This window comes from Populus alba, chromosome 3, assembly GCF_005239225.2.
Source record: "Populus alba chromosome 3, ASM523922v2, whole genome shotgun sequence".
Taxonomy (NCBI): domain Eukaryota; kingdom Viridiplantae; phylum Streptophyta; class Magnoliopsida; order Malpighiales; family Salicaceae; genus Populus; species Populus alba.
Window position 1 is genome coordinate 14,021,113 of NC_133286.1, and position 25,639 is coordinate 14,046,751.

General features: G+C 33.9%; 2 protein-coding genes across 26 annotated transcripts; both read left to right on the forward strand.

Annotated features, from left to right (window-relative positions):
• The first annotated feature begins 3,839 nt into the window (after positions 1-3,839).
• On the forward strand, positions 3,840-9,579 carry LOC118028634 (uncharacterized). 25 transcript variants are annotated; one of them, XR_012169496.1, is made up of 8 exons: positions 3,840-3,990; positions 4,081-4,165; positions 4,477-4,713; positions 5,272-5,424; positions 6,415-6,967; positions 7,799-7,978; positions 8,139-8,315; positions 8,796-9,563. XR_012169496.1 is itself a non-coding variant. In XM_073408397.1 (6 exons), the coding sequence occupies exons 1-6, from the start codon at positions 5,688-5,690 to the stop codon at positions 8,802-8,804; spliced, it is 258 nt and encodes an 85-aa protein (XP_073264498.1). In that variant the 5' UTR covers positions 5,431-5,687; the 3' UTR covers positions 8,805-9,579. The 25 variants fall into 25 exon arrangements, 3 of the variants coding, with proteins under 3 accessions (XP_073264498.1, XP_073264497.1, XP_034888202.1); XR_012169499.1 differs by having other exon boundaries at positions 5,289-5,424; positions 7,799-7,838; positions 8,204-8,315; positions 8,796-9,561; XR_012169500.1 differs by having other exon boundaries at positions 5,289-5,424; positions 6,415-6,956; positions 7,799-7,838; positions 8,204-8,315; positions 8,796-9,561.
• Positions 9,580-21,165: 11,586 nt separating this feature from the next.
• On the forward strand, positions 21,166-25,639 carry LOC118028633 (leucine-rich repeat receptor-like protein kinase TDR). Its single transcript, XM_035032309.2, has 2 exons — positions 21,166-24,080; positions 25,019-25,639. The coding sequence occupies exons 1-2, from the start codon at positions 21,419-21,421 to the stop codon at positions 25,435-25,437; spliced, it is 3,081 nt and encodes a 1,026-aa protein (XP_034888200.1). The 5' UTR covers positions 21,166-21,418; the 3' UTR covers positions 25,438-25,639.

Sequence of the window (25,639 nt, forward strand, 5' to 3'; positions counted from 1 at the left end):
TAAAAATGAGAGGATGTGAGCATTTTTTAGGTTTATTATAAATATTAGCTGTTGAAAACAACTAGTAGGCCCCTCTCTCTCCCCGCCCTCCACCTCATCCGACTAGCCCTTCCACCACCAACAGGCAACAGCACAGTCCACAAACCACCAGGATAGCATCCACCAAATCCAAATCGAGCAGAGTGATTTGCACGCGCCACTGCTTCCTATTGTCCAGCCATTGTTTCAGCCTTTTCTGAGTCACCTCATCCACTTTAAGTGGATGTTAAAGATCGATTTCTACCCTGATGCATTGATTTATCTATCTTGGATCATCTGTTTTGCGTCTTTGGTTTAAGTGTGTTAAATAACGTGCGCTGCATTGGTTTCTTGTGTCGAATGATTTTGTGCTTACGTTGTAGATCTTACATGGGATGTTTTGATTTTTATATGCAGGTCATTTATTTCTGTGCGATGATTTTTTCTTCTTTTTTTACATGTGCTGAGTCGTTGATTTATGATTGGATACAGGCTGTAATTTTTAATATGATGTTGATTTTATTCATATAAATATATTTAATTTTAATAAAAAAAAATATTTAATATTAATCATATATTTTATTAATAATTTTAATACTTAATTAATAAATCTAAAATAAATATAAAGTTATTGAGATAAAAATATTTTACAAATAAAATTATAAAATTATTATAATTATTAGATTCATATTATATCATAGCATACATATTATGTTTTTTATTTCATGAAATAAAGTAGTTGCTTATGTAAGTTGGGGTATGAAAGATATGCATAATTAATATGTAGGTACTTGTTAGATGTTATGTGCACTGAACTGATCTGCATGCATGAAAAATTCATATGAAAAAATCATACGTGTTTATGAAAAGGCTCAGGTGATGGTTGTATAAATAATCTTTAAATTTAAGATCATTATGTTGTTTTATATAAGGAATGTCCTGTTTTAATTGTATATTAATTAATGGTAACAAACGAGCAAATATTAAGTATGACAATAAATATATGAAGGTATTTTAGTTATAAAAAAAGGGATTCATTATCCTAAGTGAATTATAAAAAAAATATTTTATCTCCTCTCAAGTATTATTAATTGTAAATTCTTGCGCAAAATGGAATGAAATTTAAAAAGAGCTTTAGATTTTATTCAAATAACTAATAATTATAGTGTTGAGAATAAACATAATTTGACAAAGTAAACATGCTCCATGTTATAATATTTAAATCAAAACATTCTTAATAAAAAGATAATAAGTACACTAAAAAAATAATAAATAATAGGTTAAGTCAAATTACTATAAACTTTTTAAATATCTTAAAAATCATGATAAGCTACCAAACATTGTTATAATATTTAAATCATAATATTCATGAAAAATAAATAATAATTACATTAAAAAATTGATCAATAATAAGTTAGGTTAAATTAACAATGATTTTTTTGATATTTTAGGAATTATGATAAGTTGCTAGGCATTGTATTTAATATTTAAATATAAATTATTCAATTATTATATCAATAATAAATAATTAATTTTATTTAAAATTATTATATCTTGGTGTAAAAAAAAGGAGGGGTAGCAATAGCATCATCTTCATCTTCTTTTACTTATTGTCTTGTGCCATTTCTACGACGTTCCATCTCCGCCAAGCAAAATCCAAATGGGACCCTCACTTTGTTGATTTCGCCCTTGATTTTGAATGCCCTCCTCTTCCATTAATTTTTTTTCTTCTTATCCTTTTCATGACTAGATCATTTTGCCGTTTAAGCTTTGTATGATACCTTGGATCGGTAGAGTGCCATTCTCAGTATAAATAATAAAGCGTACACTTAATATCTTGAACTAGTGGTTGAAGAAATTTATTTTTTTTCTTTACATTCTAGGTTCAAACCTCACCGTACACACCTGTCAACCCCGCGGTGCCTTACATGTTCACTGGGTTTGCAAGATATTCAGTAAACCGTGGAATTAGTCGTGGTGCGTTCAAGCTGGCCCGGACACCCACATAAATAAATAAATAAAAAATAATAATAAAGCGTGTTTGTCTAAGGCATTCATGTTTAGTCGAAAGCAGTTGTTTGCTATATAAGGTGAATTTGAGAACGCGATATATTTAAAAACATGATGTAAATTGTATTTTTAAATTTTTTAAATTTTTATTTAAAATGAATTTTTTTATGTTTTAAAATTGTTTTAATATACTGATATAAAAAATAATTTTAAAAAAATAAAAAAATTTATTTTAATATATTTTTAAGTGAAAAACATTTTAAATTATCATCGCTACCACAATTCTAAATAAACATATATCTTCCTTTTACATATTAATAAAGGAGATGTATAGGAACATATTTGAAATGGTATTTTTTTAAAAAATATTTTTTAATATTTTTTTATTGTTTTAATGTGTTGATATTAAAAATAATTTTTTAAAAATAAAAAAAAAATATTTTGAATAAATTTTTTTTTTAAAAAAATACTATTAAATTCAATAAACAAACTAATAAACAAAGTATGTACGTGGTCGCTAAATCATTTTATTTACTCAAAGTGATTTAGGATTGTTTCATTTTTTAAAACAAAACTTGTTGAATGAAACATTCACCATAAGAGGTTCAAAACTTCTTCTTCTTCCCTGAATTGATTGAAAGTTCAATAACTTTTTTTTGCCCGCTAGAATATCCTCAACAGATCTGGACAAAAGAGGCATAAAAATTAGAGTTTAAACGTCTGTGCTTGTCTTTTGGATAATTAATAACTTTAAATGGCATTTGAAAAATAATCAGTAAAACGACGAAAGGATTTGAGATGTCAACTTGCAGTGTGAAAAGGCAAAACGAAATATCAAAATTATGCCCTCACTCATTCTGGGCCCCCCTGAATCTGGGCCAGCCTCAATCCCAGCCCTGAATTTTGGTACGTGGCCCATATCCAATCAATAAGCAGTGTTTTCTTTTTCTTTTTTTGTCACACTCATAGTGTTGAGATACAAAGTGAGAAAGTATGTAGTAAGAGCTATAAAAAAGAATTATACCGTTGATTACAAACTATATTAAAATTATTAATGTTCGAAACAAATTTGAACTCTGTCAGAATCAACTAACTGGGCCTTAAAACTATTTATTGAACTCTACACGGAACTTAAGTGTGATTCAGACCTTGATTAGCGTTTGCCTTGATGTAGTTTGGGTCGTGGGCTGAACAGCAACACCAATGCTGAATGGGCCCCGGCCCAAATTGCTACACTCGGTCCTACAAATATATTTTGGGTTCCCGCCACACACTTTTTTCAGTTCTGAGTAGTAGTCAGAGTAACTTTTCGACGCTTTTATTAATAGATTAGATCCCATGCAAACGCAAATTCTTGTGCGTGATAAGCACCGTAGCTTTTAACCAATGGTGACAGCGCGGGCAACACAAACTAATCTTTGTACAAAGTACGCGCCTCTTTCGTGACCATGACTATTTCTTACTAATGTATCATCGAAACTTACTAACTTATCCACTGATAACAGTGTTAGATGCATCCATATTTTTAATTTTTTATTACTCAATTATAACATCTTTTCATAATATTTTTATTCATCTCTTTACTTATTATCGTTTTTTTTATTTATAATGAAAAATACTTTTTAAAAATTAAAAAAATATTTAGTTATTTATTAATTATACTAAATTTGATCTTTATATTTTTTATTAATACTTATTTTATTTAAAATAATTTATAAATTTTTTTTTCTAATTTCATCATTTTTATTTTTTTTATCTTTCACTTATAAAATTTTAATAATTTTTGTAAAAAAATTAAAAAAATTAATAAGTTATTAAAAATTCTATTTATGAATATATAACGTTGGGTTTCTGCTTCTCCTAGCTTTTCTATTTCATTTAGCAACCCAGTTTTTGTCACAAGGAACCCCTTTTATTTTCAATTCCTGGATCGTCTGGCACCTCACAGATGAGGACTATGCGGTATTTTCTTTTCTTGATTTTGAAAATCGCCTCATGGATTTTTTTTAAATGTATTTTATGAACTGAAATAAATTCTCTTTTTTTATGCAGTGCAATTTCATCCATTTGTGACACGCGTGTTGTTTCTTAGTTGGGAAGGATTCCGCCGAGTCTGCACGAGGGCTGACATTGAATGGTATTGTTGGCTCGTTTAGTTATATTTGCTTATTTTGTGCAGAGCTTTGGACATGCCTTTGCAAGTTTAAGTGACTTATGTTTATATTGGACTTCGATTTGTGGAATTGCAAGGTTTAGTATTAAACAATTTGATAGGGTTTCCATTTATTTTATTTTTTTTTGCATCAAAACATGACTCGATCATTGAAAGTCTTGTTGAATTTGGTTCAATGTCAGACAAATACTCAAATTGTGAAATAGATTATTGAGTTCTGCAATTTATGCATAATGTCCTGTATGGGTTTAATTGATTGTAAACCCTTTAATTAGTTAGCATGTGGGCAATCCTTGGTTCGCAGTTGAACTTCTATCTGATGTGTTGCAAAACTGTGCTATATATGCTGCGGTGCTGGTGCATCAACTGAGGAAAATGCGGCAAAGTTATTAAAAATAGCTTGGATAACATTCCCTCCTGGAATAGTTACTACGATCGCAGCTTGTGTTTTGTTTTCTGGTGGCAAGGACTAACTTATTCAAATCCGCATGCACAAGCAATCTTGATCAATGGTAAAATGCTATGATAGCCTCTTAACATTAATTTTGTTCGGACAGGTTGTTCAAACTGTTCTCTTATCATTCTTTGTTGCCAGCAGCATGCTCTAAAAAGTTTTAGATCTCCTGAACATGGTATATCTCGTGAGTTGAGACTTTCATTTTAGCTCCTTTGGAAGTAGAAATGGATCATAGGCAGTCTAAAGAACACCTCGGTAGTTGTTTAACTCACAGAAAGTTTGAGAAAGCAGTAGTGTTGTTGAATTTATGAGATGAATATAAGAGTAAAAAACCTTTTATGTATTGATAATTCTCTAGTTTTCATTAGCTTCATCATCCATGATCAATGATCAGAGTTTCACAATACTTTACTGTAGCTAAGCATATATGTCTCTCTTCTCCCCAACCCTGGGACTCTTTTACAGGCTTCTCTCGTTTGCTTTGTGCATTACATAACCTCAATTACTAGCTTACTACTCCCTTTATAGGAAACTCACGTCTTTTATTGCAATTGAATGTACTTCATCTCATCTGCATTATCCTTTTCCAAATAACATGAACAATGATTATCAGTTCACTTTATGTTGCAGGCTGTGCAAGCTTTTAGCTGAACCCTTGTATATCCTCTCCCAAAATTTGCTCTTGCTTAAACTGTGGTTGATTGTTGAAACAGCAGCTACCGTTTTTGCATTGTCTGACAATGTAAATCATTCTTTCCAAGCAAAGGTAAAAGTTTATTTGGACTATGTTAACAATCTTGAAAGTTATAAGTTGTTGATCTGACTAATGGCATGTGGTAGATGCACACTTGGATTCGTTTACAGCTTGAAATAAAGCATCGTCATCTGTTTTTGAGATAGTTCAAGGATGTTAAGTGGTGCTACATGCATCAACAACATCCCAATTTGAAAGTTTGATGAGCGTACATGTTGTACTAATTGCATCATATAGATTCTACTTTTCAATGTGTTTGTATTAGGTGATTTGATATGCAGATTTGGGGAGAATCTATTCCTCTATGTGGTGGATATTGTGCGCTAATTAGTATGCTTCTCTATCTCTTTCCATCTTTTTTTAGCAGAACTTGACCATTTCTTCTCATCTTCAAGATCTTGGAATTTTTGTCACTTCTGTTCTTGTGGAAGTCTTGGGCTACTTTTTATGCAAGGCACAAAATGTTACTTCAACTTATGTTCGCTTTTTTCTTTTTTTGGCATATGAAATGCATTCCTTGAAAATCAGCTGCAAAATGGCAATTTGCAGACTAATTGATTAAAAACAAGGTTGGATAAATGTATCTATACCTGTCTCCATATCTATTTTTCTAAGTAATCTCCTTGATCTGAATTCCTAGTTGCGAGACTTACTTGTGCGCGTGAAACTTATATCTTGCTATATAGCCTTGTTCACTGACAACTTTAACATAAAACTTTTAATTCTCGTAGGACAAAGGAATTGTTTTCGCGTCGTCACAAACTGCATATGAAGCTTGCTTGTTCTTAGGATATTGGAGTTATTTTGTTCCTTTTCATGCATTTAGAAGTTCTGATCTTTTCCCTTTCAGGAATGAATTTTTTTTTTTTTGTGTGTGAGCAAAGTTTCTATGCTTTTAATATTCATACCTGTCCCTTCAAAAGAAAACAAAGGAAGAAAAAATTGCATAAACTGGTAGTGTGATGGAAACCTGTTTGATTTGTTAATGTTTGCAAACTGTAGGGCTCAATAGTGTCTTCAATTTGCTCATATTAATTTGTTATCAATTTATGGCAAGGTTCTTTAGCAACTGTGTGATGTTCACAACTATTTTGTTAGTATATTAGTTAACACCATGTCTTTTCACAGACTAGGAACTATAATGGATTATGATAAGCAGCCGCTAGCATGTGTTTTCTGTTCACTCTTCTATCCTCTCAGGAGCTAATTCTTCAAAAAGAGGAAAAGATTGTTCTTGTATGGTTGGATACCCAATATAACCAGGCTGTATATGGACTTGTTCACAACTTAGTTATGTGGGCTGGTTCAGATATTACGTGTCTCTTTGAGTTATAACAACAATTTTTTTTAATCAAATTGAGTGTTAAAATAAACCAAAATAGTATATTTGAATCTTTTGCTGCCTCAATTTAGAGAGTTTGATTAATATAGCATGTTTATAATTTGGAGCTTGTTGTAAATGTTAGTTTTTCATTTCCAGGGAGCTTAGTTGTGAGATTGGTGTTTCTTCCACTCAAGGAAAGTTCACATGCTACATTCTCCAGGTCTGCATCAGGTTTATTTCTCTCCCCACATGTTCTCTTAACATTGTTCTGATTTCACAGATATTCTTATGTTGTTTTGATGGTGCTGGTCTCTTCATGTGTTGTTTTGCATTTTCTTGCTTTGTGGTTTCATCATTTTCGACAAATTTGCTTATGTTGTCTTGATGGTGCTGGTCTCTTCATGTTTTGTTTTGCATTTTATTGCTTTGTGGTTTCATCATTTTTGTTATGTATTTGAATCTAGCCTATGCTGTTAGCTAGCACTGTATCGTTTTTAGTTAAGAAACATAGTTACAAACTTTTTTGAGGGCAGCAAGACAGGACCTGGAAAAAGAAATCTTCCCATCTTCTGTATTATTGTGCCATTACACTTGCCTGCTAATGCCACTACTACTACTAGCTTATCTTGTGACCAGGCATTTTCCCTAGAATAGTGTGAGTGATTAACTCCTTTGCTCGCGCCAGAATGGTTAAGAATTTGTAGATTCTTTCCCTTTCTTTTCTTTTGGGCTGAAAGATTTACATTTGGAATACATGCAGTAAATGCATTTCAACATCAATTTGAAGTCACAATATTTCTGTTTAGCTTCATAAGCAGCTGAATGCTTCTCCTCTCATGACGGGACAAGATCCAACAAAAGTAGGAAATTGATGACATATTCTTTATTAAATTGAAATTCTCTCACTGGTTTCTTGACTATTCTGAGGATATATATTTCTAGGGTTATATTCTCTGCATTACTCATCAAATACTTCCAGGTGTGGATTTGATGCTGCAAGTCTTCCATGTTTGTGGGTATTTACATCAGCCTTATACTGGATTTGTGTTTTTCTCTGTGCAGGATTCTTCTGCATTTTCTTTTACCATCTGCTTACCTTCAGGTTGGACAGTTCTGTTGTTTTCTGGTGTAATTACTCTCAATTTCCGAGAAATTGTTTCTGGACCACAAAAATTTCTGGCCAGCATTTAAAATCCCCTTCTCTATCGGCTGAAGTTGTTTCTGCATATCATCTTTCATCATGTTAGTGTCCCCTTGTCCTTTTATTTCTTTCAACTTATGCTATAACTATATGAACTGATTGTGGTGCGAATATAATTGATCATTTAATTTTTCATATGCTCTTTGAATTTTGCTTTTGATGTTGAAAGTTTCCTGTAATTTTGTCAATTATCATTAATAGTTACCGCTGTGAGAGGCATTTTATCAACAAAATTATCCCTAACAAACAAGGGCCTTTGAATGCAGCACAAAAAACACAAGGGCAAGGGAGTTAAGTTAAATCTCGATTCAGAGTGAAAGACGATGAATTACTCTGTTGAAATCCATTTCATGTTACAGTGGGATTATTAGTAGCAAGGTGACTAAAAAGCAAAGTTATAATGTTGTGATAGCCATTTGTTACTCACATGCGAGCTGCATTACTAACAACCCTCCATTCCTCAGTTAAAAAATGCCATTTCTCCTCTAATTTTCAAAACATTGTTTTGAATACCATTGAAATTGACTACTAAGAAAGTTGAAAAGCTAGAAACCATTTGAGAATTCTCTAAAGTACAATTTTTGAAAGGTTGCAATTTGCATTGGATCGGATTTAATTCTGGATCTCTTTTCTGTCTTTAATGAGAAAGTGCGTCAGGGACATAGCACAATATTTGATCTCAGGATCCCTGTTCTTGCTTTAGCTGCATATGCTTGAATTTTCTTTCCCTCTTTCTCCCTTCATGTCAAAGTCATGTAGGTCTCAAGTGACAGCATAATGTAGTGTCTCCAAAATGTCACTGTGAATGCCACTACGTTCTTAAAGTTGTTCTTGACATGCCTTCATAATGCTTGGCAGGCTTTATAGCTGCATTTGTTGAATCTAAGCCAGAGCCAAACGAGTGAAAAGGTTCCTTCTCTTGCCAGAATTACTCGATACCCAACAAAGAACTACGGATCACTTACTCCTCAATTTGGGCTAGAACTTCACGCTTCAATAACAGCGTTGCTAGTAGTGTTGTTTATTTTCAAAACAATAATACACTGCATTGTTTAGCTTACGAACTACATTGCAATTTTATTTTGTAATTTTTGTGTGCTAATAGAGCTTTTCCTGTGTCAAAAAGCATGAAATGTGCTAGTATCATTTTTTAGTAGAAAAAGATGGCAAACGTTTAAGCAGCCATAATAACCCATTATAATGCTTGTAGTCAATGATCCCTTTGCTATATGCAAAAGCAACTTTGATCATCATAAATGCACCATGTTGATAGGCGCAACGATTTGAACGTAACATAAAATATGACGCTTCACAATCTCTAGCAAAAAAAAAAAAAATTCCCTGGCAGGTGAGAAAATGGGCAAATGAACAAAATAATTTCATCAAAAGCAAGAAATGAAGTGATGGAAGAAGGCCACAAGAGCAGAATGATGATTCATAGGACATCCACGGGCGTGTTGGGTTGTCTTCTTCCAGTGTCACTCCAGGAGCAGTACTTTGTAATTATAAGCTTTGAAAGCTTGAGAGAGAAAAGGTAGATAAAGAGGGAAAAATGAAACTCATGATGATTAAGACGAAGACTATGGTTGAGAGTTTAGACAAACATCCAACAAACCCATGAACATAAAGTTGCTTCTATCTTCTAAAACAAAATGATGGCAGTTTGAGCCTTGCTTTGGCAGGTTGGATTCCTAGTGAACTACATTACAAAGTCTTTTGCTTCAGAAAGCAGCAGTGAAGTGAGGCGATGTCACTTGCACATGTTAAGGGGTGGAAATATGAGAGTTATACTGCCATTTTTTAATATCGAAAAGCAAGGAGAATTGAGGAAAAGAAAAGAGGAGAAAAACCTCCAATAATTTTATGCAAAAAACTAAAATTATTCCAAGCTTGTGATTTTCAAATTAAGAAACAAAGCAACGCAAGTCGCGAGGCTTAGGAACACCGAAGACTCAAGTTGATCATAAAAAGAACCCTTCCTCTGGGAACTTCTTTTCTTTCTTGTGTTTTGCCATGGATGTCAATGAGGCTTCGAACTTTCATGGGACATGCTTGTTCAAAAGCAGGGCTTCTCCAGAAACATGCTGTCTTTCACGAACCCCAGAGCTCTAATTAAAGCACAAAGGAACAAAAAATTTACATGGTTTTGTTAAGATTGTATGTCCTGTCCCTTGCCTTTCGAACCAGCAGTTTACATTTATGTAGCAGCAATCCTATCCTAGTTTGACAATTTACATAGGCAGACAGCATGCTTGTTTTAATATTGGTTGCAGGTTTCAACACGTCACTGGATTAAGAAAAAAAATCATATGATAGTAAAAATCATTTTGAGTTCTTATTAGGGAAAAAAATATGAATCGTCTTGAGTCCCTGACACTCGTTAATCTGTTGCCTGTGGAGAATGGCATGTTTAACTATCTGTATCCTTGCTCAAAGTTCCCAAGAAAACCCTCCTTCCCGTTAATTTAAATCCTCCACGCCTTTCCTTTTTCGCCTTACATATCTAATTACTTTAGAAGGTCTAAATCATTTGGCTGTCTATTCTAATTTCCTCGCACAATACTCTCAAAATAAGCGGCGGTGCCCTCTCAAATCTCCATGTCAAAGCATCTTTATTTTTCTTTAAAAACAAAAACCAAATGATAGTACATGACATGTAATGATGACTTGGGACCCTTCTTTTTTATTTTTATGTCACTTATCTTGTTAAGTATCTTGCCAAATCCTCTTGATTAAGCCATGGAGATCAATATCAGCAATGAAAGGTTTCAAATGTGTGGTCATTGCAATAGTTTCTTGATCACATGGATCTCTTCTCTTAATTTTCACCCTTTTACCTTTCTACTTCACCCCAAAAGCTTCACTATTTTTTTGAAGTTTTCATCATAAACAACAAAACCGTATCGCCTGTTCATTATGCCCCAAGTAACTTTCGTTTTTGTTGATAATGCACATTGTTATTAGAAAAAAAAAAAGAGCATTAATTAGGTGAAACAATTTTTATAACTATTAAACAACTGTGCCAAGAAACTTGAAGAGGATATTGTCTGTGTTTCGTCTCCAACAGTAAACAGCTTATGGAAGATCATGAATTAAAGTGACCAGAGTGATGTGATCAGACAATGCTTCTCGTTTGAAGAACATCAGAGTGTTGTTAGGAGTGGATAATACTGGGTTGAGCTGTTGAAGTCTACGTTTGGCGCTTTTAAACTAGAAGAGGTCTCTCACATGCATGCCCCCAATATCTCACGCATCCTTCAAACCCTAATGATTTTGTTCTCCACTCAGACATTACAAAAGTTAGAATATGAACAGAAAAAGAGGATTGTGGTCATGAGAGAAGACTGTTCATGACTCATGAGAGAGATGGCGGGGTGTGACTGTGAAGTCAAACGCTAAACACGGTATGTTTTTTTTTTTTTTGAAAAATCCCTCATGGACCCAGTTTTCATATCCACCCTTTTGTCTTGCCAATCTTATTCCTGAGTATGTTCAATTCTTTCATCATTCTCCTGTGGAACCCTCCATCTCCTTTTCTTTACCTTTCTATTACATCATCTTGGATCTCTATGATTCCATATATTGCACCACTTATTTTGATTTTGTTTTAAAATCTGTCATGTTTATATATTAATTTGTTTTAATCTCTGTCATGAGGATTCATAAATTGGCTACATTTGGAAGATTGTTGCTTGTTATTTTCATGGTGCTTTAGTGCCTTGCTAGTTGTGGATCCCCCCTACACCTCAGATTCAAACTATTTATTTTTTTATGTAAATATTCAGGTACAGTAAATACATTTTAAGAAAGGAATAACACTTCATAACTTAAGTTACAGTAACATCCGAATTAAATAAGTTGTTTTTATTTTAATTAAATAAAAAGATAAGTAATACTAGTAGATATATCAAAAACAAAAAAAAAATTATCATGATAATCTAAAAAAGAAGAAAAGAAGAAGAAGAAGACAAATAATGTATCTTAATTTTCTAGCTCATTAAATACAAAAGAATAAAATAAGATAAAAAAAAAAATTTTAAAAAATTGATTCTAGTCAACCGAGTTATTGTGATAAATCTGTAACCCTAGTAATTAGGGTTGAGTCAACACGAGTTATCCCACTACATAAGCGGCCCAGGTCACAAGATCAGGATAAATCAATATAAAAAATCATAAAACCTATTTTTTTTATATATAAAAAAAATCAATGTCAACCCACATTAATCTTTCAAACTCGTGACCTGAATCATTAAACCTGAAGCATCATATTTACAAAAACCATGAAACTCAATTTCTATCCAATCAAATGTTCAAGGATAAAGTTGAAAAAATAATTTTAATTATACAAAAGGATTCGAAACAAAAATAAATAGCAATTAAAAGAATAAGAATCAAAATTGAAATATAAATAAATTTTATTTTTAATTGAAAGGTGAAATTGAAAAGAAATATTACTTTAAAAAAAATTTAACAAAAGGACCTCAAAATATAATCAAAAAGAATGAGGATCAAAATTGACATAAAAATAAAAATATATTTTTATTAAAGGGTGAAATTTAAAAAAAAATCAATTTAAAAAAAAGATTTAAAAAATAACAATTAAAAAATAAGGATCAATTGTAAAAAAATAACATATTACAAATTGGGATTGAATGATTAAGCTGAAAACAAATCAAGATTTTACAAAAAATCCAAGAAAAAAATTAAAAATCAAAAGAAAAAAGATCGAAGTGGAAATCCCTATAAATCTAAGGACAACTTTAAATTTTTGCATGGACAATGCAAAAATCAAGGGAAGGAGAGAGAAGTATGGGGGGAAAGAAAGTATTGTTGGCAATAAACCATATGTCATAACCAACTAAATGCGTCATAAAAAAAAAAAGACACTACAACGCTCACAATAGCATGAAAAAATGAGATTTGGGTCACCAAGAGACGCTGCTCAAAAGACGTCAATCACTTTATATTATTATTATTATTATTATTATTATTTAGTCAAATATGAAATTATTTCTTGGCTGACATAATAATAACAGAAAAAAAATATAATGAAAATAAAAATTGATATTATTAAATTATTCTAGTAAACAATATAAATGAATATATGTCTATAATGTTTTTACCAGATTAATTAGCTTTTGTTAATTTTATGATCTTCCATGTAGCATAATTTAGTAAGAAAACTATCTATCTACAAGGAGGTAATTGTTGTCTCTAAAAGTTAAAGTTTGTTTGTTTTTGCTGTGTATTAGCATTTTTAAAAATAATAATTTATAAAAAAAATATTTTTTTTTATTTTTGATAGATTTAATGAGTTGATATTAACAATAAGTCTTAATAAATAATAAAATAATATTATTTTAATAAATTTTTATATAAAATTTAAAAAACAATTACTATTACGTTAGTATAAAAGCCCCAGCTCAGGCACTCACACATGTGGGTCACCTAACTGCTTTGAGATTGACTGTTTTTTAACGGCAGTGATGTCAACAAACCCTGGTGAAACTGAGCCACCCTTGAGACTTCTTCATCCCAACTACCTAGTCAGACTTGTCTTCTAACAAGCTTTGACTTCTTTCCAAGTCTATTGGCTCTCATTTGTAGATGTAGGGACGAGCCAAACTCAACAATTAATCCATTTGCTGACTCAACGACTCAGTAATTTGATCCCTTCTCTAACCACGAGATTTGATAACTATAGTTCCGACGCAAACTTTTTACTAGGTGGATTCCGTTTCATCCAACCAAAATTAAAAAAAAATTCCGTTCAACTATTCTTTTTCTTCTTCTTTTTATCCACTGGCACCGGGTTGATTTTATTGAAGTGTAGCATGCAGGAAAAGGTGCGAGCTTTATGGCAAGCCATGCCACAAGCTTACAAGATAAGATGATGAGGCTGCAATATGCTTTGTTCTTACGGCTTTTGCTCCTTGTTCTCTTCGTCCAGTTTCCCTTGCTTTATAGACTTGGAAGTTTTAGCTCCAAGATTCTGTGCTTTGTGTGCGTGTCTGGTTGCTTAGCAGATTTTACCCTTTTATGGGACATGCAATCCTGGAATCCAAATGGTCCTGAATGCATGCAGTTCATAGCCTCAACACTGGCACCTCTTTTGCGTTTGTGCATATTCATTCTAGGACCACTCCACAGGCACGTTCAGATAAAATTAGTGATGATTTCCTTGGGATTTATGAGCAGCTTCTGTATATTCAGTGTTTTTGGAAATTTTGAAGATCCAAAAGTGGTGAAGCCCTGAAGGCTGCAACAGTTATGATCATCAATATGGTTAGGGCACAAAATCCATTGATGGCTTCTAATGTCTACACTGCATGTTTGTGGGAGTGAAGCATGCAGCTTCCCCTTTTCCACGTTTAAGTTGCTTCCAATATTCCGAGAAGCTATTATTAATTTCATTAGAATTACACAATTTGCAATTCCTTTTTGTTTTGCCTTCTAAGGAATCTTCTCTAACAAATGTAGAATCTCGGAATATATATATATATATATATATGCGCGCGCGCGCGCGCGTCGTTTATGACCATTAATTGAGTATATGGCATTTATAAGCAACCTTGAATAAATTTCTTAGTTAGAGCAAGTGGATATTATAGATATGCTCTCGCGACAGAAGTCCATATTACTTTAATTACTTGATTTAGTTTAAAAGTGATTTTGAGAAAATAAATTAATGTTCGTGAATCTTCTAAATTGTTATTATAATATGGCTAATCTTCAATTGGATCATGAGTATATTTATTAAAACATAATTCATTTAAAATTTATATAAAACACTTGGAGGTGTGGCAATAATTGAATTTGAGAATTATATTTGAATATATAAATATAGTCAATCTGGCCATGAGTTAGGCCTATGTGAACATGGAGTGTTTGATCATGTCCGGGATGTGATGTCAAAAATCTTAGGCTTGACACCCGCGGGAGATGCAAATTAGGGACACCTCATTGGCCTGACTGAGTGCTAGATTTAATAGCGCTTGGACTTGGCAGTGTGTTAAGTCTAATGCGCCCTGTGCTAAGGGCATTAAAGGTTGGTGCGTGCTAGTTCAATGTGCTCAAGAATATGAGAATATTATATTTATGTATTTTTTAAAAACATTAAACCCTCAATCTAATATTTTTTAGAAAAAAATATATTCAGATAAAAATCTTGATTCATCCAATTCAAAATGTGTTAGCAACTCGGATCAACAATTAAATTTTGACTAAAATTACGTTTGAGTTTCTATTTTATTAGGATGTACATGCATGTTTTACCGGGGAATTCGATGAAATGTATTGGGTGAGAAAATTGCACTCATGACCAGTATTTTAATCTTACTTTACCGCAAGAAGCTATCGAGTTTATAATCATTAGTTCAGGTGTAAGTACTGTAAACTTATTTTAATTCGAGACCTGAGAACTAATTTGGAAAAAAAAATTGACTATGATTAAAAAAAAACAAAAAGTTTATTTTCATGAAGACCACCTAATATCAAGAGGCTTGGAAACTATCTCCTGTAAAAAAAAAAAAAAAAAAGTCGTTATACCTTTATCTTAATTTGACACGGAGAAATTTAAAATAACTATAACCTCAATTTGACCGAGTTCAAGCAGAGATAAGCTGCGTTCATTCAGTCGCTGCTGGTATATGATGAGCGAGACATTTGATCATTTGAGTTAACTCTTTTCTTTTTCTTTTTTTCTTTTTTGAGAAGAAAGAGCAACAGTTAAGGGCGGAAATTGAGACAGAATCACGCGTGGGCATGGGATGCTTGCACCCCCTGTCCACCACCATCCATCGCCACCGCCACCATCCATCATCATAGGATGTTTGGGTGTAGGGCCACGCGAAGGAACCCTAAGACCAATGAGTGCAAAAATTGCAAGATGGCAGACACTTTGCCAAAGGCAAAGACAGAAGGATCATACATACGTCCCCAGCAAAACATACTGTTACTTCTACAATAATCCAAATATAATAATAACAATCTCATGTTCTGTGTATCCATACAATGTCAATGGGGTCTCATTTAAAAGGGGAAGGGTTTGAAGGGGACAAAGTGAATGTGGCTCCCACCTGGGCATTTCCCTCATCTGGACCCCACCTCCCCACCATACCCTACCTACCCCCTAGGTTTTCCTCTGCAGTTTGAAGAAAAAGGAGAGAAAAGAGAGAATTGTCCCTTGCGAGCGAGCGCATTCGTTTTAATTCAGGGTTATTTTGGTACTTTCACTAACACTCAGGCAGGGTTTTTTATTCAAGATGGTGATGAGTAATTTAGTTTGGTTTGCATAAATAAATGGTATACCCGCGCCCCCATTAACTTGAGATAGGGTGCCCAAAACAATATTTTTAATTATTCTTAACATGTTTAATCATACTGAAAGTCCCTTGGGTATTTTTTTTTTAATATTTTGTGGTTTTAATTTGGACAGTTAGATTCTTGTATTTTGTTTTATTAGGGAATAATGGTCCTTCCATTTATATTCAATCCGATTTTTTATTAATTTTAAGTTTTAAAAGTATGGAGGAACACGTGTCAATGTCAAGGTTATATAGGTTTCAATTTTAATTTTTAACTTTTATTAATTTTTTCATTGTTGAATACTTGTATAGTTTTAGATTTGCTTTCTGTTTGAATATTTGTTTTGTCAAAGAGTCTCACTGGTTCCGGATTTCTTTTTGTACAAATACACGCACACACACACCTAAGGGTTATTTTGATATTTCCCCTAAAAGAATTACGTGGCGTTGCATACGGCGTGCTCTTCAGGCCCACGGGGTGTCGAGAACGCGCTGCACGGAAGCATGCGCACAGCAAAGTCATAGAACACGCGATGATTCCTATAATGCCCTCGCAGAAGGACACTGCGCAAACACTTTAATTCTCTCTTTTTTTATTTATTTATTTCCTATTGTTTGATCTGCTGCTCCGTTATCCAAAACTCTTTAGAATATCACATAAATATAAAAACATAAAATTCTGTTGGTAAGAGATACTGTTCCTGTCGGGTGACGACAGCATTGCCTGTACTTCTCCAAGATCTGTGTGGTCGTGCTTCCTTTCCGAACTAATGAGTTGCCAAAAACCGTCAGATCATGATCACTTGTTCAATTTTTGTTTTATGATCAATGATTCGGATGATTAATTTGATATTCTACTGGTAAATGCACGTCAATTTTTCTTTTTGTATTTGTCACGCGCCACGTGTTATTATTTTTTTACACTGCGTGGTCTTGCAAAGCAAGCGGGGTAGGTTAGCAATTGGTTTCCAATAAAAAAATGCCAAGGAAATTTAAAATCTTATTACCACTTCATCTAATTAATTTCTCATTTAAAAAAAAATCTGATTAATATTTATAAATTTATCAAGAGTTTAGATTTATGACAAAACTTTCAAAGATACCTTAAATGGGTCTGGTTGGTGCAGTGATTTCCTCCAACGAGGTTAAAAATTTACCCATCATTGGATTAGAACTCTTGATTATTAATTAATAGTAACTGAAGGGCGTGGAAAAATTATAATTCACCTATGTACATTATATTATGGATTCCAATAGTAATTATATTATGAACTACAATAGTAGTTTATAATGTTTTGTTTTTTTAAAAAAAATTATAATGTTTTATTTTTTATTTTTTATGTGAGCTTATCTTTTTAATGTTTGATTGATTGAAAATTTTTTTTGTAAGTTTTTTTTTTATAAAATTAACATAGTTTGTGAGTTTGTTAGGGTAACTCATGTTGTCCCAATTTATAGATTTGGTAAAACATCTTCTTTTTTTTATCAAGCTTGATTTTTTATAGTTTTTTGTCGTGTATTAAAAAGACATTATAGTTTCAGATAAAAGAAATGTTATTAGACCTTATAAAATAATAAAAACTAAATGATGCAAGAAAATTATTATCCATCCACACTTACTGCATTATGAATCACAATGTTTTGCTTCTTCTTTTTCCTTTTCTTTTAGTTATTGAATTTTTGTTATGATTTTTTTTCAATTTATTTTTGTTGATTTTATTTTTTAATATTAAGATGATTGAGAATTTAGCTTTATAATTTATTTATTTCATTTTATATTTCTATATTGTTAGCGTTGTTTGCAGGTTTGCCAATGTAGCCCAACTTGCCTCAATTTATAGGTTTGAAAGGGTGTTTTTTTTCTTTTCTTTTTTAATTGAACATGAATTTTTTATCATTTTTTTTTCTTATATAGTTAAAGTGGTTTTAGAAAAAAGTTACGTCATTAAACTTTATAAAATTCATGGACTTGTTTAAAAGTTTAGCTGGTTGACCTGGATTGTGGGTCCGGCGAGTTCAACATTTTTTTATCCCATCCTTAGATTTTGTGTTAATTAAAAATTTGTTTTATAATTGGTTTCATTTTGTTTTCTATGAAGTGACTGCGGTCTCAAAAAAATATCTCAGTATTAGGTTAATGTTTAATTTTGCGATCATTTATTTTTGTTATCTTATAGTTGAATAATAAATAGTTAAAAAAAAATTATAATTTTAGTGGAATCCATAACTCAGTTCACAAGTTTGGCTTACTAGCCCAAGTTACTTGATCCACATGTTTGACGAGTTTAACCACCGACCATATATGCATTATTTTTGCTCTTTAATTTATTTTTTATTATTTTATTTTATTTTTTATATTGAATTTGTTGGGAAATAGATTGCATGATTTATTTTTGTTTGTATTCTATAGGGTTATTATTGTCTCAAATAAATGCCTATTTTTAGGTCGGTGTTCGATCTTGCGAACATTTATTTTTATTATATAATCGAATAAAAATATTTTATAAAAAAATATTAAACCCAATAGAACACATGACTTGGGTCGCGGGGGACTCGAGGTTGATCTAATATATTGCTGTTTCAATATTTTTTTTTTTTAAAAAAAAATGGACATCTTAAAGTTTTTTTAAAAGCTAAATTAATGTTTTTATTGATGATCAAAGTTTTATTTAGATCTATAAAATCAATTAATTTAAATTGGGTTAATTCTCATCCGGTTTAATTAAAAAATCAAGTTAGATAAAAAGTTGAGTCAGAAGACTTTAAAATTAACTTGTTTTGCCAAATTTAATAATACTATTAAAAAAATTATTTATACTCTTTAATATTTTTTGGTAAAAATAGTCTTATAACACATGCCAATACACAAGTGTATGTATAATTCCTGCACGACCTTTATTTACTATCTATTTATTTTTATGTTTAAAAAAATTAATAAAATATAATATTTTAATATATCTTTAAATAAATAACATTTTAAAAAACAATATCTACCCTTCTTTTAAACATTCTCTCAACGGAAAGGTAGAATAGACAGTCACTTGCGTTTTTTTACATTAAACGACGAAAATAAACAATCTTTAATTGTATGGCTGGAACTGTCATTCTCACAAGCTGCAGTATCTTGCCAAATTCCTTGCTTCTCCAACAAGAGCTATCATTGTATTGCCAAGTGCCAACCCCATGCAGCTTTAACAAGCAAAAGACAAGTCTCAATGCCTACATCCATAGTCTCTAGTTCGTACTCAATTAAAGAGCTGATTATCTGACGACACGTTGTAGATAATGCCAAGCCATTTATGAACAGCCCTTCCCTGTAAAAAAATATCACCAACGTAGAAAGACGCTGGATCTAACTCAAAAAACACAAATTAAAATACTGAAAAGTTTTGAGGATCAGATGATCTGGTTTCAAGCTGTGTCTTCATCCTGAGAAATACTCTAGCAACTACGTACCCTGATCATTGAGTGAGTTTTAACCCCTCTCTCTCTCTCTCTTTTTTTGTTAAAATTTGTTTTTTTTTAAATTAAAATTTTTAATATTTTTTTAATTATTTTAATATACTGCTATCAAAAATATATTTTTTAAAGCAAAATATACATTTTTTAAAAAAATATTATTATACTTATAAAAACCCCCGAAATCAAAATGAGCACAAAAAAAAGCAGCACCGTTTTAGTACACTGTGCGGTTCTTATTAATTTCACATTCATGGCCATAACATTGGATTCAAATTAAAGTAAATTTGAAAGTATGGTTGTAGTTATTTTTTAAAGTATTTTTTATTTGAAAATATATTAAAATAATATATTTTTTATTTTTTTAAAATTACATTTTAATATCAACATGTTAAAATAATTTAAAAACATAAAAAATATTAATTTCAAAAAAAAATTCAATTTAAAATGTAAAAACATACCGTGATTAAAGCTAAATCACACAGTGACCATACAAGATAATTTCTCGCAAGTGGCAGGCCACCTTGCTCGAGCATTCAAGCATACATGTTGTAACTTTATACGGTCATTTAGTTATAGTAAAAAAAACAATTGCATGTATATCAAAACAGTTTTAATTCATTGGTGCTGTGGACGGACTGCTACTATGGTGTCATTGATTTTCATTAACAAAAACTAAATCCCGTGGGAAAAGAAGTATAGTAGAAATGTTTTGATTTATTGTGCATTCTAACAATGAAATTATTACTTTTTTTAAAAAAATAAGTTATCTATTATGAGTAACTGTATTTTTATAGAATTGATCAAAACAATTTAATATTTTCATATCTTTTTTGCATGGTGTAATTACTTAGTTACTCTAAAAAAAAAAAAAAGGTGATCTATCCGGGCCGAGAATCGAGCATCCTTAATTTTTTTTTTGTATTGATTTTTTATGCAAGTGGAATTCTATGATTTAAACGGTGAGGTAACTCTAATTCCTATACAATGATCTCAAAACTATTCCGCCATCTTTAATCCTTTAAAAGAGCAATGATTTATAAGAAGAGGGAGGCTGTGTTCAACGAGAACAGAAGTCTCCCTCATGCCACCATACTTGAATCCCCAGGTTGGGATTCGCGAGGGGGGAAAAAGGAGAATTAATTGGGGGAAAAAAGCATTTAAAATAACAGTTTCAAGAATATGGTGGGAAATTGAGATGACTTTCTTGGATCCTGCGAGGAACAATGGCAACAACGTAATTTTGACCAACTTGTTAGCGAAGAAAAAGGAAACAAGGAATGATGAAAAGTGGAAACAAAAGAAAGAAAAAAGAAATCCAAGAAAACCCATAGTGGTATGTGGAAAGAACAGACAAGGGAAAAGGACTGCAAAAGAAGAGGTGTGGGAGAGAGTATAGATACGCAAGAATTGGAGACTGGAAATAAAGAGCGTAGGAGGTGTGTGTTTGTCTGCGTATAGCAGCAGCAGCAGCAGCAGCAGCAGTAGCAGTTTCTCTGTTTCTCTTTCTTACATATATGATTTACCCCTCCACTGCCACTCAGAGGCACCAAGAGAACCCACTGAAGCGAAAACTATGATCATGAAACACCCTCTGCACCCAGCACTCTCAAAAAGCATAATCATCTCTCCCTGTCAAAACCTTCCTTCCCTTAAATTTACCTCTCTTAACTCCACATTTCTCTCAACCAGATTTCTCGCCTCCCCATAACAACCATGAAACTCCCTTTTCTTTTCTTTCCACTTGCGTTCTTCTTCTACCTGTTCAAACCTCCTCTTGTAGTGTTCTCTGCTACGACTCTGCCTCCCCCCCTCCAATCTCTTCTCTCCATTAAGACCTTCCTCAAAGACCCTTCCAATACCTTCCATGATTGGAACTTGTCCAACACTAGTGGCTTAATCCAAGAACCAGTTTGGTGCTCGTGGTCCGGCATCAAGTGCAACCCAGCCACCGCTCAAATCACATCACTCGATCTCTCTCACCGGAATCTTTCTGGTGCAATTCCAGCTGAGATTAGATACTTAACGAGCCTGGTTCACTTGAATTTGAGTGGAAATGCTTTTGATGGGCTTCTTCAACCTGCCATTTTTGAACTGGGTGACCTTAGGATTCTTGACATCAGCCACAACAACTTCAATTCAACATTCCCACCTGGGATTTCCAAGCTCAAGTTCTTGAGAGTCTTCAATGCATACAGCAACAACTTCACTGGTCCATTGCCTAAAGAATTCGTCTGGCTGCGCTTCCTGGAGGAGCTCAGCCTTGGTGGGAGCTACTTCACGGGAGAGATTCCAAGGAGTTATGGAAGTTTCCTCAGATTGAAGTACCTGCACTTAGCTGGGAATGAATTAGAAGGACCATTGCCACCCGACTTAGGATTCTTGAGTCAGCTCGAGCACCTCGAGCTTGGCTACCATCCACTCCTATCAGGCAATGTACCAGAAGAATTTGCTTTGCTGACCAATCTCAAGTACCTAGATATCTCAAAGTGTAATCTATCAGGCAGTCTCCCACCACAACTTGGAAATCTTACCAAACTCGAGAATTTGCTCCTTTTCATGAACCAGTTTACTGGTGAAATCCCGGTGAGCTACACAAATCTGAAAGCTCTAAAAGCACTTGATTTATCCGTTAATCAGCTTTCAGGGGCAATTCCAGAGGGGTTATCTTCCTTGAAAGAGCTAAACAGGTTGAGCTTGCTGAAAAATCAGCTCACCGGCGAAATACCATCGGGAATTGGCGAGCTACCATACCTTGACACATTAGAGCTCTGGAACAACAACCTAACCGGAGTTCTCCCGCAAAAGCTTGGATCCAATGGGAATCTACTATGGCTTGACGTCTCAAACAACTCGCTCTCCGGCCCAATTCCTCCAAATCTATGTCAAGGAAACAAGCTTTACAAGCTGATTCTGTTCTCCAACAAGTTTCTCGGTAAATTACCAGATTCTCTAGCAAACTGCACCTCTTTGTCCAGGTTCCGAATTCAAGACAACCAGCTCAACGGCTCAATCCCTTATGGATTAGGGCTCCTGCCTAATCTTTCCTATGTGGATTTAAGCAAGAATAACTTCACAGGTGAAATTCCTGACGATCTTGGCAGTTCAGAACCACTTCATTTCTTGAACATTTCTGGAAACTCCTTCCACACTGCTTTACCAAACAACATATGGAGCGCGCCAAATCTTCAGATTTTTTCAGCCGGCTCATGCAAGCTCGTGGGCAAAATACCAGATTTTTTCGGATGCGGCGGTCTGTACAGGATAGAATTGCAAGACAATATGTTCAATGGCAGCATTCCATGGGATATTGGCCATTGTGAGAGGCTCATTTCGCTTAATTTAAGCCGCAATTCTCTTACTGGTATTATTCCGTGGGAGATTTCTACACTTCCTGATATCGCTGCTGTCGATTTGTCCCATAATTTACTCACCGGTTCCATTCCTTCAAATTTTGGTAACTGTTCAACTTTGGAGAGTTTTAATGTGTCCTATAATTTGTTAACTGGACCCATTCCTGCATCGGGTACAATATTTCCAAATTTGCATCCGTCTTCCTTTTCGGGCAATCAAGGATTATGCGGTGGCGTTTTGCCAAAGCCTTGTGCTGCGGATACATTGGGGGCTGGAGAAATGGAGGTCCGCCATAGACAGCAGCCCAAAAGGACTGCTGGGGCTATAGTGTGGATTATGGCGGCTGCTTTTGGTATTGGATTATTTGTGCTTGTTGCTGGGACTAGGTGTTTCCATGCAAACTATGGCCGTAGATTTAGTGATGAACGAGAGATCGGACCGTGGAAATTAACTGCCTTTCAACGGTTGAATTTCACGGCAGACGATGTGCTCGAGTGTCTATCGATGTCGGACAAGATCTTAGGGATGGGGTCAACGGGGACGGTCTATAAGGCGGAAATGCCAGGTGGCGAGATCATAGCGGTGAAGAAACTGTGGGGTAAGCATAAGGAGAACATCAGAAGGAGGAGAGGGGTGTTAGCCGAGGTGGATGTTTTAGGTAACGTGAGGCATAGGAATATAGTGAGATTGCTAGGATGTTGCAGTAATAGGGAGTGTACAATGTTGCTGTACGAGTACATGCCTAATGGGAACTTACATGATTTGTTGCATGGGAAAAATAAGGGAGACAATTTGGTGGGTGATTGGCTCACAAGGTACAAGATTGCACTGGGAGTGGCACAGGGGATTTGCTATTTGCATCATGATTGTGATCCTGTGATTGTGCACCGAGATCTTAAGCCTAGTAATATATTATTGGACGGTGAGATGGAGGCTAGAGTGGCAGATTTTGGGGTGGCAAAGCTGATCCAAAGTGACGAATCCATGTCAGTCATTGCTGGGTCTTATGGCTACATTGCGCCAGGTACGGTCCTGGTCCCATTGCTGTTTCTCTTTTATTTTTTTTATGAGATTTGTTTGTGCCCTTCAAATGCATTTCACCTTAAGTGTAGTAAACAGAAAACGTGGGTAATTTTGAATTGAAATTTGATCGTCAACAGTCGACTTTTTTAAGAATACAGAGTCCCTGTCTCGTACTGCAGTGAAGAACTGGATCGATTAGTTAAGGTCGTGTAATAAAACAAAACAAAAGAGGAAAGACAAATGTGTTACGAGTAGGACGGTTGATTTTAGGACGGAAAGCATAGACATTATATTTTCTTGCTTGGAGATCTTGAATGTATCTTCTTCGCTTGCTTTTCTTTCTTTCCGCGGTATTTGCATACACAGGACTAGATTGAAGCTGGTCTCGTTTGAAGTTCCTGGATACCTTTTGTCTATGTTTGCTTAGTTCGTTTTGCTGGTATATCTAGAATATGGAGTGTCAAATCTAGAAACAGGACATGGGAATTAGAGAGAATGACATACCGAAAACACTTTCTTTTATTTTCTTTCTCTTTTTTCTTGATTGTTTTGCCATGAAGGACATTCATCCCTACTTGATTTTCCAAATGCAAAAAAAGGAGCGGTAAATACTACAGTACAGCATGCAGTGGTGGGGTGGGGTGGACGTCATTTCTTCTTTTGGGCCGCGAATTTGCAACTGTTCTCGACCTTTGAGTGCGTGGCGCACTCACTATTGCGCGTGGACGCTCTCCTTATTATTATTTTTTCCTTTTAAATTCTCCTTTTCCTTTCACGCCTTTATTTTTTGGGTAGATTTACCATGTACAGTTGGACCCACGAATAATTTCTTTTAGATCCTCGCATTCATTGCAGTTTTTGACTTCTCGATCCACTTGGCATGATTTCTTTCTTTGTTGGATTGAGTTGGGTCACTGAAATCTTGCTTTTACCGTGCAGAGTATGCTTACACACTGCAGGTTGATGAGAAGAGTGATATTTATAGTTATGGGGTGGTGTTAATGGAGATTATAAGCGGCAAGAGGTCGGTCGATGCTGAGTTTGGGGATGGTAATAGCATTGTTGATTGGGTAAGGTCGAAGATAAAGGCTAAGGACGGTGTAAATGACATTTTAGACAAGGATGCTGGGGCATCAATTGCATCTGTGAGGGAAGAAATGTTGCAAATGCTTAGAATTGCTTTGCTATGCACCAGCCGGAATCCAGCGGACCGACCGTCGATGAGGGATGTCGTGTTGATGCTGCAAGAAGCCAAGCCCAAGAGGAAACTGCCGGGAAGTATAGTTAGTGTTGGTAGTGGTGACCACATTGTTACTGTTGATGGGGCTATTGCACAAAAGCCTGCAGTTGAATGTTGATATAAATTAATTTTACTGGTTTTTTTCTTTTTCTTTTTCTTTTTTTTTCCTAATGTTATTTTTCAAATGGTGGGGATTGGTATAGGAGAAGTGATTTTTCTTTATTTATTTTCAATGGAGTGTTCTTGTTATAATCTCTTTAATGTTGGGTTATGACTTTTTGTTGTTTGATACTTATAATTAAGTTGGAGTGTTAATGGTT